Source organism: Mastomys coucha, unplaced genomic scaffold, assembly GCF_008632895.1.
Source record: "Mastomys coucha isolate ucsf_1 unplaced genomic scaffold, UCSF_Mcou_1 pScaffold22, whole genome shotgun sequence".
In the NCBI taxonomy this organism is placed as follows: Eukaryota; Metazoa; Chordata; class Mammalia; order Rodentia; family Muridae; genus Mastomys; species Mastomys coucha.
In genome coordinates, this window is record NW_022196905.1 from 224,298,422 (window position 1) to 224,315,433 (window position 17,012).

Here is a 17,012-nt window from a genome sequence, read left to right on the forward strand (position 1 = left end):
TACCTTCTTCTAGGACTTCGCACCTATGATGGTGTATATGCAGGCAAAACACTTAAACACATAGAATAAAAAGATATCTTTAAAAAATATAAGTTCATCTACTATGTGACTGTTCTTTTCTGTCCTGTTCCAAGTATTAAGTCACAGCTATGGTTTATATGCAAAATACATACTTGCAAATGGAAGTAAAGGCCCATTCTACTTACTTCAGCTCCTGTTTATGTGCTGGTCATATTCTTTGTTAGATTTAGGTGTTCACATTTTACAAGGAATGTTGTCTCCCATTTGCAAGCCTTAACTACTTAGCATAAGCTTCTCCATGATATTCCTTCTCGTTTCACTCATATGCTCTCCAATGGCTTTCCATCCTTGATTCTGAACCTGATAATTTGTGGCATCTATGATTTTTTTTTTATGCCTGGTCTTGCTTCAGGGTCTTGTTTTGTTTTGTTTTGTATTTTGGTTCCATTGAGACAAAGATAAAGTGGACAATTTAACTAATAAATTCAGTCACCCTGAGTATCAGCTTTCTTCTCATACAAATGCCGGTGCTGATGTCTATGTCTACGGTGCAGTTTGTTTGTATCTTTTCTTTTTTCCTGGCAGTCTGTGCTGTTTGTAATATATGGCCTTTGGTGGTTTCGCTGGGCTAATTCATGATGAATTAATGACTGCCCTTGTGATTAAGTGATTTGTCTGTGTGTTGGGGGTGGGGTTGCCCCAGATCTAGGCACACCTTCCCCCCTGCTATTCTCAGTAGCCTGATCAGACCTGGAATTTAGGTATTTAGGGTCAAGCCAAATTCAGGAATAGCCAGTTTATGAAGCAGGTGTGGAGATTTTATTGAACATGATTAATTAGCAGAGAAGTGGGCTCTCAGAAGAAGTAAAGCATACCTAAACGTGGGTGAAGGTTCCTCAGGTGAGGTCAGTGGCTTAGTGTTCTTAGAGAAATCAGATGTGGAACCCTGGTTGGGTTTGAAGTTACTGTTTTATCACTGGGTGATTCCTGAGGGGTACCATGGAGTTTTGAAATTGATAAGGTTAATGTCCATAGCACAGAGACACTGGAAGTTAGGGTGTCTTAAATATCCACAATTCTGTTAGAAATCTTAGACAATGTCTGAGAAAAGGACTGAGGCTCTACCCAAGGTCATATCCAAGACTTTAAGCCTGGGTCGTTGCGACTTAGACATAAATTATCTACCCAGGAAAGGAATAGTAGCTCTGAGTACAATTATTTTGCATTCATGGGGCAGCATGTGAGTGCCATGATACCCCTCTAAAGATCAAAGGACAGTACATGGGAGTTGAACTCCACCATTTGGGTTCAAGTTTTCAGGTTTGGTAACAAGTGCCTTTATTTGCTTTGTCATCGTGCTGGCCCCCCAAATGCTAAGTGTGCCAGAATTCTTGCTTGGTGATGAGCTCTTTCCTTCTGTCACCATGATTTCCTGTCTTCCTGTCCATTTGTCTCCTTGCCTTTGCAGAAGTCCTCTGTATTTTGGGGGAAATAATTTGGAAGCTCACATAGGTAGCACATGACTTGGTTTTCACTAAATGTATTAATGACTAGCTGAGACTCTACTACCTGTCAGAACTCTGCAAACAACTGTCTCCTGTGTACTAATCCTCAGAATTCAGTGACTATATATGTGCCAGACCTATTATCTAACTTTTCAGCTTCCTGTGATGGCATGTGTGTGTGTGTGTTCATGTGTGAATGCTACTATCAATGATCTTCTGATGAATATTTATTCCTGTTTTTAGAGGGATACTTGAATTTTTAAAAGTAAGCTCTTATCTTGATATTGCTGTCATTTTATTAATTTTACGATTAGGCAATGAATTTATGATTAATCCAAATCAGTATATTTGATTTTTTTTTTAAAAAAAAAAAGCTGAGTTCAGACTTTAAACTTTTGTAATTTTTGTTGGATATGTTAGTTTTATCATATTTTTAAAAACTATAATTTGTATTTCAACCTCGCTCATAAATTATGCTTAATCATGACATATTAGGTTAACTCTTGGTTTATGACTTCAGTCATATAAAAATTGTTTACTTTTGCCATATAACAAGATAACTGAGGAGAACTGGCATTTGATTTGTATTTTTATCCCAAACTGCTTAAAAAAAAAAAGATGATAAGCATAAAGGTTAATTAAAAGCAGAAGAGGAATATTAGCTTCTTTTTGTCATACACATACATACACCAACACTCATCTACATGTATGTATATTCATAATACATATGTATTCATATATACACACACATATGCACAAAATAAGACAATGTAATTTTCAAAGCAATACTGTTCATATATATAATAACTCTAGCAAGGCTTAAAACAGAACTTTATAATAATCACAGTAATATTTTTTTAATAACATGGATATTCACATAAATGGAATATATAGGCAGAAATCTCATCTCAGTTTCCGGTTTTGCTAAAGAAGGAGTTAAGGAAAAACCAGTTTGTGAGCTGATGGTATTTTATAACTACAGACAAGAGAAGAGAGACATGTGTGCATACTAATTAGAGGTTGTGGAGGGTGACATATGAAACAAAAAGGTAATGCGCTGTGGTTGTGGCTTTAAGAACAATGAGAACTATTAGCTATTTCATCCTTTTGAATTGAGGTTGATGAAAAATTCATTTTTTAAAAAAAAACATTTCAGTTGGAAATGAGCAAGGCTAACATGACTGAATCACTTGGAAGCCAAGGCTCGAGTCAGAAGTTAGTTTAATACCCAGAGCCCCATGAGGAGCATGGGAAGATGAAGAAGGGCTTGAACGTTTACCATGAAATCACGACACTGTCAGGATTAACGAAACAGTTTTGACTAAATGATGCGGAAAAATGACTGACCGCGGTGGTGAAACAAGGACAAGAAATGAAAGAAGACAGCACTGTTAGCATATGCCAGATGTAGCTAACATCTGATTGCTGTCATTAGCAGTTGGGAATTAGAGAGTATCACCTCCAACTGTTCTGAAAGGACCACTCAGGACCTGTGAGTGACAAGAAATCAGCTTTATTGTCAGAAAAGGATGGAAGAAAGGGGAAATGGAACCAAAGTCAGACTGACTGTCCCCAGGTCGCTGTCTTTGTGAGAATGAAGGGGAGAGGGCTTAGCAGGCCCAGGTGACTTCCTTTATCTTGGTGCAGCTCTCTTTAGTCTCCCTTGTCCTGCACAGCTTCCAACTATGGGCTGTATTCATAATCAGGACCTATAGTTACAGAAGTGACAGGGAGGAAAATTCACTCTCCAAAAGTGTGGCCTCAGAACTTCAGGTTGATCAACACGGGGTCAGAAGTTTACAGAACGGAAGATCCTGTTTACTTTTTAAAGTTGTTCTTTTACTCTTTAAAGCTTTACAATTAATATGTGTATTTCTCATAGTCACTTTAGTTTCTCAATATTATCCAGTATAAAATATGTTCTATGTTTTACCTAGTTTCTATGATGCATAAACAATCTTTCTTCATTGAAGAGTTAAAGTTGGAACACTGAAAGGATTTAAATTTTATTTCTCTACTGTATAATACTAATTAGGTCCTCCCAAAAGTAAGAATTGTATTTGAAAAACTAAGTATAGCAGAGGACTCACAATAATGTAATAATGATAAGAATTCAACATGTTAATAAAGCACTTTGGGGTCTGGGGATATTAGCTTAGTTGGGAGAGTGATGGCTTAGAATGCACAAAGCCCTGCGTTCCATTCCCCAAACTAGGTGTAGCACATGCCTTTAATTGCAGCACTTAGGAAGGAAGACCAGAAGTTCAAGGTCACCCTTGGTTATGTAGTGTTAGAGGTCAACCTGGAGTATGAGGTCACGTCTTAAGTAAAAGAAGGGAAGACAATATTCTCTGGGAGGTAAGTTCATACTGTGATTTCAGATGGTGTGTAATTATTCTTCTCACTGTTACGTGTCTTCTTATGTCTTATTTCTTTTCCTTTCTTTTAGGTCTCTTTTATTCAAAACCTTGTGTTTTGTGTAGAGAGAGTTTACCGTGTTCCTGACTTTGGTGTCTGGGAAAGAGGAAGCAAATATAATAATGGCAGCACAGAACTGCACTCAAGGTATTTGCCCAGTTTTGATGATGGTCTTAGTGTTGTTTACAGGTGTAGATCCAAAGCATGAGATTGGATCTGTTGTCTCTGTGTTGAATCTAGTACAGCTTGTTTTCCTGTTTGTAATCCAAGTAGGATTCACTCATAATAAAGCAGTATTCTTGGCAACACAAACCAATGTCTGAAAGGAGCAAGGCCTGCCTCCCATGTCTCACCCACATTTCAACTCTCTTTTTAGTCATAGCTTGGCCTTCTGGTCAACCACCTTGTATCTTTTCCTCTGTAACTGCATTATTTAAAATATCAAGTATGTCAAAATGTCCAAATACTAGCTCTGTATGCAGTGCCTGTGAGATTCCTTTCCATGTTACAGAAATCATTTCTACCTGAACCACAGGTTCTCATACTTATCAGTAAAGGTTAGCATTCTTTGGTCTGACTGTCTTTGCCATGTTGAGCTGTAACCTGTGTTTGAATCAACAATGATAGCTAATGACTGATGTTGGTAATTTATACATTCTCTGTATTTGTTGTTGAAGAAATAGCTTTAATAACTGATGGCACCTTTGATTTATCCTAATTCAATGCCCTGGAGGTTATCCTTTAACTGATTAAAAAACAGTCTGAGTCCCTGGGTCCCTCTGCTCTTTTTCTGAAAGGTAGGTAGTGCACTGAAAGAATTTAAGCAAATGTTGTCACTAGAGATCAGTTTGCATTGCTGAGCCATGAATGAAGAATAGAAAGAAGTCTAGAAAATCCTGGTAAATGAATCTCTCTAGCATCTTTGGGGCTGGGGAGATGGCTCAGCAGTTAAGAGCATGCACTGGTCTTACAGTGAGGACCTGAGACCCCTTCCCAGCATCCATTGTCTGGTGGCTCATAGCCTCTTATAATTCCAGCTCCAGGACCTGATGCCCTCAAGGCATCTGCACTAATATGCGCATGAACCCAATTAGGCACACAGGCATAATTAAAAATAATACAATAAAGTATCTACAAGTTTGTATGTTTTGATCAACGACTAATATCCTACAACCAATTAAGCTAATGTAACATACTTATTTTAAAATGACCTCCAGATCCTAGCTGTGTAAACTTGAATAAGTTATGTAATCTTTGTATGCTTCTGTTCATCTTAAAACAAAGCTGATAGCAGTTACTTTACAGAATAGCTACAATAATTTTAGTATGCAGTATACCTTGAGTGCCTGGCATTAGTGTGAACTAGAATACAATGTTTCATTTATTTAAGAACATTTCAATACAAAAGACTGAAATAAAAAGCACTGTCAGATTAATCCTGAAAAGCTGATATTATAGAACATTCTCTATAGATTTCTATTCACATGGAACATTATTACATGTACAGCAGAATAATAGCAATCATTGAACTTGGTGAAGTAGAGAAATTTTGTAGGAAAGCTCCATTTGGACATCAAATCTGATGAATACTAAACATTTTAATACATTTTATTTTGGCCATCCTCTAAATTAAGTCTCCAACATCCAGAGAGCAGTTAAATCATATGGGAGAAGATGGATCTGCTTAGATAGTGTTATCATTTTTCTTTTTAGTATATCTGCCCCTTCTGTGCTTTTTAGTAACTGCTTAAGAATATGCCAGTCAGATTTCTCTGTATTTTCATCCTGAAATATTAGAACTAAACTTCTTTGCCATATACAAAAACTATCTTAAACTTAGAAAGAACTCTAGGTGAAAAATCCCTATTAAACCTGGACATATTAAGATATCACTAATAAACATGTAGAAACTTCTTTCTTTTAACTTTCTTGTAACTCAGATGCCAGAATTTAATTCAAGGATTAGAAAATTATCATGCGATGCTCTCTGCTATCCTTGCCATGAAAAATTAAATTTAACTGTAGCTGGCCAGTTTTATTCAACTGGGTAAGTAATGAAGCTTGCCATTTAAGGTTGTATGATAGATAGGTTTTATACATTTAATATTAATCTTATTGTTTATTGTATAAAAATTTGTAATCCACCCAGAGAATTTTATTTTTTCTTACACACCCTCCACATCTACAGTGGTTCTAAACTATTATTCACATATGCCTGTGTTTGGTGTGTCATTTCTCATGCTGAAAGAATACATTTTGAAATAGGAAGGCAACTGTATTTCATGGTGCTCGTGGACCCAGGGATGGTATTAGTGGTAGGAAACTAGTATCTTCTGTTCTATGTAGTAAAATATAGAGCTAATTCCAGCTAGGTGCCAAGTTGTGACCCTTCATTGATTTCTGTAATAGGATACCTCCAGATTATGTGAGCCTGCTTAGATCTGTTCACTACCGCCTAGTTCAACAGCCTTTCTATATCTGCAAGCTTTTCTCATAATTTTAGATTGCTTTGAATCAATGCAGGTGTTCTTCTGCTCTGGATACTGGGGATACTTCTGGATAAAACTACCATAGGTTCTACAGACCATAAGGAGAAAATATGCTTAATATGCTTACCCTACTGAATACCATAGTTTTGCATTGTAGTACTTTGTGGACTATCAGCTGTTTATCCTCATAAAATGACATTGCTGACTGGGAGCTGTTTAGTACCACAAGAATCTAATTGCACCACATATTTCTAGCCTGAGAAAAGATAAACTTTTAAGTATGTTTTCTACTGAATTGCTGTTTCTTTTATATCACTATTTTGAAAAGAAAAATACTAGTCTTTTAGTCACTGTTCTATTGCTGTGAAGACACCATGACCAAAGAAACTCTTATAAAGGAAAGCATTTAATTGGGCCTGGCTTACAGTTTCAGAGCTTTAATCCATTATCTTTGTGGTGGGAAGCATGGCTCTGTAGCCATAGCTGAGAGCTTTACATTCTTGATCCTCAGGCAACAGGGTATGGTGGGGAGAGGGGCCTGGCTTAGGCTTTTGAAACTTCAAAGCCCAACCCCAATGACATAAGTCCTCCAAGAAGACCACACCTCATAAACTTTCCCAAACATTATCATTTCTTGGTGACTAAGCATTCAAACATATGAGCCCATGGGAGCCATCCTCATTCAAACCACCACAATTACTTAAGTCCTACTGGATGACTTAACCATTTATGTGAATACCATTGAAATAACATCCTTAGCTTTTCTAGATAGGGCTTCAGTAAGATCTATTGCTGGGCTTAGGGAGATTGCTCATTTGCCTTAGAATTATTGGAACCTGTTTTGATAACTCTACTGTGTCTCATGTTAAAGTGCAGGATATGGTGGTACACTGCAGAGGCAGAAGAGTGTATATCCTTGGGTCTTGCTGGTCAGACTTAGCAAGGTTCTGGTTAGTGGGAGGGCCTATCTAAAAAAAAAAAAAAACCTCAAAACCATTGTTGTCAATTCCTGGTCACTGTGATCTATCTCTCTGTAGTCCATGTAGTAAATATTTATGCTTTTCGTACTTTTTTGACTCTTTTCCATTCCCTCTATGTTATTTATAGCAGAGGAAGTGAGAATGGGCCTATGACTACTGTCTTAGCTTTGGCTCTCCTTTCTTTTGACACACTGGGTAACACTCCTCTAAGCTGTACTTTGGATGCAGGAAGACTGCTGTCTCTGAACCACTAAAGCACATTGTTTCTGGTGTTCAGAACTACAGTCCTACTCTTTGACATCACCTCTTGACCACTCCTGTCATAGTTGCAGTCTTGGTACTGAAGAGCTATACAATATATATTTAAACCACCTAGAAGCATCATTCCTTTACAGAGGGATACAATAAAACTTGGAGGGGTGTATGATTTTTCCCCCTTAACTTAAGTGATAGAATCAGAACTAGATTCCAGGTTAAGAACATCAGAGTGAAAAATAAACCCCACTAGACTGTGGCTCTGAGGTTATTTTCAGTCCCATCTTGACATTCAACTCCTCTATAGGCTAAGCTTACTTAATATTTCTTAGATAAAGCCCAGATTGTTGTTGTTTTCTTTAAGTGGTACAAGTCATCCATTTATCTGAACTTAGTGTGAGCACAGTCTGGCCCTTTCCGGGCTTCCGCAGAAGGCTCTATTAATCACTGCAAATTCACCACTGCTCTTCAAGTGTCCCTAAGTAACCGTTGGTGGGGCCCGTGCTATTTCCCTCTTCTTTTTCACTGATTTGGCTTTTTCTGGGCCTGAGCTTCTTTCAGCGTCTCCTGGGACAACTGGGGTGATGCCAGACCGTGTTCTTCTTTTCCTTCTCTTCTGATCATTCTCCAAGGCCTGTATTAAATGCTCAAAGAGCACTTCGGTATCTATTTATAGCAGCGGCAGTCCTCAACTCCCAGTTGCATATCCAGCTAATCTCACATTGCCTCTGGGGCTGCATTTAAAACCTATAACTGCTTCATTCTGGTGAAGATTCAAGTTTTACTTATAAAGTATCCATTGAATCCTAAGGCCTAACCTTGGAGGAAAGTTTTCTAATCATTAACTCATAAATAGACTCTTAGGTTCAACCAAATCCGCTCCTTGCTATGTCAGTAACTCTGATATTTGAGACTGAAGATGACATGAAAGGTAAAACAATTAAAATTGCCTAAATCTGGTCTTATTTACATTTCTCATTGGCTGGTAATGTTGACATCTTTTATGTGTTTATTTGTGGTCTATATAATCCTTTTTGGTAAAAATTTTTCTCCCTGTATTTTCGTCAATGTTTTAGTTAGAATTTGTTTGCTGATTTTTGAGAGCCCTTTATATATACTCTATATGCCAGTCCTTATTTATTTGTTTATTTATTGAGGTAATAGGGATTGAACGTAGGGCCTCATGCACATTAGGCATGAGTTGTACTCACAGCTCATATCCTAATCTTTAGGAAATGTTTTATTTTATATGTGTGTGTTTGTGACCACCTGCATACAAGAGCCCGCAGAGGTCAGACAAAGCTTTGGGTCCCATGGACCTGGAGCTACAGATGGTTGGGGCTGCCATGTGTGTTCTGGGAACCAAACTTTCTGGAAGAGCAGTCAGTGCTGCTGAGTAACCTCTCCACCCTGCTCGTCCTAATACTAATAGAGACTTTTGTAAAGGAAACGTTTTTAATTCCAGTGAAAACCAGTTCGGCCATTCTTTATTTTATGATTGATGCTTCATTTGTGTTTGATAGCTCCTTGCCTAGTCTTTCTGAAGATTTTCTCCCTCCCTCCCCTACAGTTTCATACTTTTACATTCTTGATCCACTTTCAGGTAATTTGATATAAAGTGTGAAGCTTAGAGACTTTGTTTCTCTTTATTTCCCTGTCTAGATATTGAGCTCCCAGCACCATTTGTTACAGACTCTCTTTACTGAAACACTTTTCTCACTCTTAAAAATACAGTGAGGTAGTGTAGCTCAATGGATCACTTGCCTAATAAACTCAAGGCCTGGAGTTTGAACGCTAGCATAAAAACTAAATTAATTACTTGATTGATGACATGGGCATTGGCCTGGCAGGATGACACAGCAAGTAAATGTGCTTGCCATGCAAACTGATGACCTCTGTTCTATTTCTAGAACATACAGTACAAAGAAAGAACTTACTAATAAAAGTTGTTCTATTCCCACCACATGAGTGCCATGGTACATATTACATATGTACACATGTATGTCATACAGTGATATCTGTGTTCACATACACACACATACACTACATTACCGATGTGTAAACAAATTATGTTTGATAATTTTTTTACTTTTTTTTTTTATTTTTTTTTTTATTTTTTTACTTTTTTATTGGATATTTTATTTATTTACATTTCAAATGTTATCCCATTTCCTTGTTTCCCTTCTGGAAGTCCCCTGTCCCATACCCCTACCCCCTGCTTCTATGAGGGTGCTCACTTACCCATTCCTCCTGCTTCCCCACCCTGGCATTCCCCTACACTGGTGTATCCAGCCTTCACAGGACCAAGGACCTCTCCTCCCACTGATGCTTACAAGGCCATCCTCTGCTACATATGTGGCTGGAACCATGAGTCCCTCCATGTGTACTTTTTGGTTGGTGGTTTAGTCTGGTTTAGTTGGTGGGGCTCTGGGATTCTGGTGGTTGGTTGATATTGTTGTTCTTCCTATGGGGCTGCAAACCCCTTCAGCTCCTTCAGTGCTTTCTCTAACTCCTCTATTGGGGACCCCATGCTCAGTCCAATAGTTTCCTGAACACATCTGCCTCTGTATTTATCAGGCTCTGGCAGAGCCTCTCAGGAGACAGCTATAGGTGTCATTTCTATTTCTGAGTTGTGTATATGCCATCTATGAGTTCCATATGGACTTCAGTATACTTAGATAACAGTATAATACTTTTGAAATGGAATAGCCTGATTCTTCCACTTTATTCTTTGCTTTAGAATTATTTTTAACATTTCAATATAAATGTAGAGTAATCTTGTCAATATCTACAAAAGTCTTGTTGGGATTTTGAACTTTGACCTCTTTCTTTACTATACTGCTCTTTTAGTCATGCTGTTTGGAACTGCAGATCAGCTCTAGAGTTTCTGTAGATCAAATTCTTAGTTTCTTGAGGATTTTTCTTAGGGGGATTTTCCTACACAAGTGAATTTTTCTAGATGCCTTTTTTCCGTTGTTTGATACAACCATATGTTTTTAGAGTGTTGATGTGATAGATTACATTGATTGACCTTTTCATTATTAAGCCAGACAGTAAATCCCACTTATTTATAATGAAAGTTGATGTTACACCTTGTTGAGTGATGTTGAGGATTTCAGTGTGTATGCTCAGAAGAGCTGCATAGGATATAGGGATGTATAGATTTCATTTTATTTCTTATGTATATCTTTTAGTGGCCAGGTAATGCTTGCTTCATAACAGGAATTTTACTTGGTAAAATTGTATTCAGTTATTATTCACTTTAAATATTTCATAGAAATCTAATGAAATCCTTTAGTCCTCTAGATTTTTGTCTTGACCATTTTCTCTCTTTTTTTTCTCTCGTTAAAATATTATATAATTTTACACCCTTGCTCCAACACCTCTCAAGCCTTTTATTCCCTCTCTAGTTCATGGCTCCTTTTTCTTTTCTTAAATTACATACATAACTGAATACATAAATATAAATACAACATACTGAGGCTGTTTAGTGTTGCTTGTAGGTATATTATTTTCGGGCTGACTACTTGGTACAGTAACCAAGTAGTCAGGGGGCTCATCCCTTAAGAGTTTGGTGTAGTTCTGTTGTAGATGTATTAACTGGGACTGGACACCCCACAGTCAGGTCAGTTGCTATCTGCATTTTGATCAGTGTGGCATTCTGTCATGGTCTCCATCTGCTGCAGAAAGAAGTTTCTTTGATGGAGGATGAGACCTACGCCTATCTGTGAGTATAAGGATAGATATTTAGGATGCCCTTAGGAAGGTGGCAACGGAAGGTTCTATGATCCATGACCTCAGTAGGTTGTCTAGATACTAGGCATGAGTTCTTTTCCGATCATCAGGCTTTAAGCCCCAGTAGACAGCTTTTGGTTACCATCAAAATATAAATACCACTATTATTCCTTTAAGCATATCTCTCCTGCTAATCATTGCTGTGATTCATAGGTGTCACAGCTAGGTAGGACTATTTATTGGATTCTTCCCTTAGCAGCTTGTATAGCACCTTCAGGAACTATAAAAGCTAGTCCTCGGGAAGGAAGAGTTTGGGTTAGATCAAGCTTGAATCCTCCAAGTCCTATTTCCAAAGCCACTCTCCCAGCCACATAGATTTTAATGTGTCTTACCACTTATCCTATAGTAAATTAGTGAGAACAGTTTGTATAAACCTCTAAAACTGTTGATGAGCCAGTAATTGATAGTTAAGTATGGTGGTTCTAATTTGTTCTTTCATTTGTTCATTTTCTGATGGGTCCTGGCAGAGTCCAGGGCTTTATGCGTGGTCAGAAGCATCCCACAGTGAGCTTGTTGGGTTAATTTTTCCTGGGAGAGATGTGAATAAACACCTGTTCACCCAGACAGGGCCCTGACAACACAGCAAGGGAACAGCTGCATCCACGTCCACCTTGGTGAGCCAGTGACCTTACTATATTCACAGGAGCAAGCCACAGGGTGTTTAGAGCAACATGGGTGAGCACAGAAGCTACATCACCAGACCATCCCACCTCAGTGTGGACGATGACTTCAGCACTGCATAGTTGGAGTGACTCGTCTCAGCCCACTTCACCTCAACTTCTGTAGTCCATATTTGAACACCTCTACAAACCGCATGCAGCCGATTAAAACAAAATCTGCTGGTAGGGTAGCTGGAATTTCAAATGAGGGTATAGTGACCCCTCTTTATCCCTTCTTTTCTGAGGGAACAGCAGGACCCACCTTGAACGTGCTGTACCCTGAGGATGGTGTCCTACAACAGCGCTACTCATTCAGCCAGTCATTCTGAAATGTAGCGTCCATGCAAACACTTGTTTATCCAGTCCTCCTCCCAGGGAAGAGTGACAACTGGCATTCCTAACATGTTCTTAGTGCTGTTGCTGCTTTGGGGGTGCACTAGAGACATACTGATGCGATGACAGTTTGTTGAGTTTCAGTGATACACATGAGCAATGTGTGCAGCTGGGCTGAGTAAACAAATACTAATGTGCAGTTAGTAAAATAAGCTGGACGTGAGCGCTTCAGTGTTAGCAGCGTCGGGCATGGTCTAAGCGAGGACGAAAGTTCACTGTGCTTGGAGCACTTGCGCAGCACATTACATTTTTACTGAAATAAGTCATTTTCAGCACAGTTATATGTAGTGTCTAAGAGGTCAAAGGAGTGGGACACTGACGGAAATAACACTCATTTTATTACAGAGAATTGAGAGACACGGTGATCAGGAATGCTGTGAACATAAAGTAATGCCAATTTTATTGGATCCTAAAAAGTCCAGATTTGAGTGGCTACACTAAATTACATTCTGTAACAAGTATATGACACACAAAATCTTCTTTAAGGCTTCAAATTGACACCAGAAAAGCCTGTTTCATTGATATGAGTAATGATGCCCAAGCAAGCAGTGACTGCACAGGGCTTACCCTGTTCTTTCTTGAGTTCATGAACAGAAATAAAACTGTTCCATTTACTGGTAGAATCCAGGTCAAGGTGAACCTGGAAGTAGTCTTTGTGTGTGATTAGTATGAAAAATGAAACTAAAATAATGGACTGTGGGGATGGTGTTTTCCTCCTGTGTGGACTGTTAGTGAATGTTCATAAAGAAACTTGCCCATTGGATGTTAATAGTAATATTTTTCCCTTCTCTCTAGCTCTGTTGGCTTAGCAAAAGCAGCCTTAGAAGCAATTAATGGATTTAATCTCTTTGGAAACCAGGTAACTAAATACAAAAAAACAACCAAACAACTAATTATTTGCATGTCTAGGTAATTTTACTATCTGTTATCAAAGTCATTTCTTTAAAACCTGTGACTACCTGAACTATTTGTGGCAGCCCATGCTGGAGCAACTTTGCTTGGAAATGGTTAACCCCTTGAAGTTCACCTTTCATTTGTTGGTGGTAGGCTGATAAGTCTGATTTTGGTTGTTGGGTAAGCTCTCTATTCTCCAAGCTGTTTCTGAGGAGTTTCACATTTTTGATGTGTTCCTGGCATTGTGCACCATAGAGTTTACATGTCAGTGCTCATGTTGGTTTCAATTTTATTCATTTCATGCAGCGAGGGAATTTTTATAATGTCTGTAGTAGGAATGGGACGTTGTGGGCTTAGTAAAGCGATCTCTTCCTCCGTCCCTCCTTCCCTTCCTCCCTCCCCATCTCTCACCCCCCAGGATAAAGTAGAGCCCAGAAAAATCACTTAGATTTTCATGAGATCATTAAGCACTTTTTCCACTTATAAAATCTAAGAGCTGACAGTGGATTCAGTTGTTGTTAGAAGAGAATGTGTAAGAGAAAGCTCAGTATTCTGGACCATGAACTCATTTTCTTCAGGAATGCTTGAAGGTTCCTGAAATGGCAGAGCAACATGACATCGTATGTGATTGTGGCTAACAGCTGGTTGCTAGTGTTCTTAGTCATAGAGGTCCAGTGCAGAGACAGTGGGTCGGCCAAAACGATAAGAAAAGGAAGTCCGATAAGGAAGTTAACAAATTGGGGTGGGTTGTAAGTCTTCTTAGTGTTTCTCAAGAAGAATGCCAGGCATCCTGGATTAAAGCAGAGGGTTTACTATGGCGGCAGCTTGGAACGGTTAGATCTTCCTAAGCTGCAAAGGAGAAAACTGAGTGGAGCTGACTGTCCAGGTCTGCTGTGATTCTGGTAGTGCTTGGCTTAGCTTTTGTCATGGTGTTGCTTCCTTTGAGGTACCTGAGGCCATGCCTACACCTAACCCCTCTTCTCTATGCACACTCCATAGAGCACACAGTCCACTGTGACTGCTGTCCCTGCTGGCTGGCGAAGCTCTACTTTTCTGGAATCTCACCTGCCTAACCAGGCATTTTAATCTTAGGTATAAATGTTCTGCCAATATTATTTCTTAGCATGTTTTTCAATCTTACATGTACATTAGACTCAGAGGGATTCTGAAAGCAGTCATTCATGACACATAAGCACCTTCCTGACCTCGTATAAAGGACGCTCTTTAGAATTTAGAGTTATTCCCTTAGAGTTCTAATGCTCAGAAATTCTAAAGTGCAGCCAAGAGCATAGCTGTTTTTAACATAACTGTGCTAAATGTTACTAAATGGACAATTCATTTACTAGCTCAAGTAGAAATAAAAAAAAAAAAAATTGGTCGTTTTCTTTTAGCCACACAGCAGTAATGGGAATAGGTATGGAAAAAGAAAGGACAGTCACAAATGCTTCCTCAGATGAGGCACAACCTACAACCAACCTACCAGCCAACCAGTTGACAGACCAAAGTGTATATCAAAAAGTAAGGGAAAAAAAAAAACAAACCAGAAATATTCCTTCCTGGTTAGGCCCAGTGTCATTTCTTATGCAGAACTGTCTTTTTAGCAGTTGCATGGTAAAGTGAAGGGTCCAATGTCATAAATTCACACATTAATGGGTGTGACCTCCTTGCTGAGATGTCTGTGTGGGACTCCACTCTCCATAAGAATGCCCCGATTTGATGCCCTGCACACATGTAACTTTCTGATATGCTAGCGCTTTCCTTGCTAACTTTCTGGAGCACAAGCCCAGGGATGGTGGAAGGCGCCTGAATGCCCGTTTCCCTCAGCCTTTGCATGCCATTATGGATCACTGGGTAATCTTTCCTGTCTCAGCCTTGGCTGGTTTTTGCTTGGTTTGTTGTTGTTTCCCATACATCTTGTCAGAGGTCCCAGGACTGCACAGGCTTGTCACACTTGTCTCATTCCCGTGCTGTGCTCTCTCAGAATGTAGCTGGGCTAGTGCTTCCTGTAGTCCTCTGACTAGTCACATCTTCTTGGAGAATCACAGCTTTGGTTTCTACTGTATACATCTGTCAGAGTTTCTGTGGCTAGCCCTGTCCTGCCCATCACTCCACCCTCAGTGTCTCCAGGTCAGCCTCTTTTCAGTTCACCAAACCTACAGTCTCCTCATGAAGAGGAGGCAGCTCGTCCTGGGCAGCCCCTGCGCCTCCTGCTGAGCACCAGCTGGTTGGTGGCTGCGCTGCACTGTCCTGGTATGGACCACAGCTGAGCACCAGCTGGTGGCTGCTCTGCACTGTCCTGGTATGGACCACAGCTGAGCACCAGCTGGTGGCTACTCTGCTTGTTTTGTTCTAGAGGCCTTTCTAGATCTCATCTGGGCTTATTTACTTTGCCATACTTTTCTGCTAGCCTTTCAATTGCTTTGTGTGTTTCTGCTCCTCTTCAACTGTTTCTAAGAATGAGTCTAACCAACTTTACCCTCATTCTTTTTCTTGATGGCTTGATGACTGATATAGTTACTAATCTGATATAGCTACTAATAGCCATCTTTATGAGAAGCCCTTGTTTCTCTCCAAATTCCGTTAGCCCAGGACCAGCCAGGGAAACTACCTTTCTAAGAACATCTGTCAAAGCTGTGCATAGCAGGTGAGAGCTCCTGATGGCATCTACAAGGTCAGAAGATGCTGAGCAATGTCTACCCACTCTCCAGAAGCATGGAGCTTGCCCAAGACATAATAGCACTAGTGGCACATGTACCAGCCCTGGTCTCGCTCAACCTCATTTCACTTACAGAGCCTGTTGGTGTTAGCGGCATATAAGGATCGCAGATAAATACCTCTGGCCTTTGAGACTGTGTCAGAAATATTTGTTCTGGTCATGAGGCTAACAGGGAGAGGACAGCCCTTCTGTACTTCTAAAACTCATGTCCTCATGGCAATGGTCAAGGACAATTATCTTGCACATCTATTAGAACAAGCAATGACAGATACTAAGTTGGGCAGAACAGTTTGAGCTGTAAAGAGGCTCTGGGTAGAGTCAGCATATTATATGGAGTTGAGGTTTTAGAAAGTAGAAGATGAAGATCAGTCTGGGTACTGGAGAGATGGCTGGCGGTTAATAGCTCTTCCAGAGGTCCTGGCTTCTGTTCCCAGCACCCATGTGGCTGCTCACAACCATCTACAACTCCAGTCGTAAGAGATTTAGCATCCTGTTCTGGGTTCTGTGGGTACCAGACACATATGTGAAGTACAGACATATATGTAAGTAAAACACTTATAAATTAAATATCAAACAGCCAAAGTTAATAGGCTCTTTCAAGTAATTCATATAACACATCCTTTCCTGTTCTTGCCTTTAATTGTGGAAGGCAAGAGACTGACAAATTCACTGATGTCAAAGTCTGTAATTGGTGATGACAGACTGCTCATGTTCTGCAAAGTGTTCAGAACAGAGCAGACGTCTGCCTTCCTTTGAAATATGTAGGCCTAAGAGTGCATTCAAGCAGGTTCCAAAAAGATTTCAAGCAGGTGATAAGTCTGTGTGGGCTTTCCTCTATGATGTTAAAGACTTGGCTCTAAATGGGTAATAGCTGTCCGTGTCCTTGT

General features: G+C 39.5%; 1 protein-coding gene across 7 annotated transcripts in view; it reads left to right on the forward strand.

Moving 5' to 3' along the window:
* Phkb (phosphorylase kinase regulatory subunit beta) overlaps positions 1 to 17,012 on the forward strand; it is a 210,521-nt gene that overhangs the window by 80,269 nt on the left and 113,240 nt on the right. For all 7 annotated transcript variants that reach the window (XM_031340678.1, XM_031340676.1, XM_031340673.1 and 4 more), the window contains 2 exons: positions 3,976 to 4,091; positions 13,311 to 13,374. In XM_031340678.1, the coding sequence (XP_031196538.1) occupies positions 3,976 to 4,091; positions 13,311 to 13,374 (180 nt within the window). The remainder of the gene's footprint in view (positions 1 to 3,975; positions 4,092 to 13,310; positions 13,375 to 17,012) is intronic.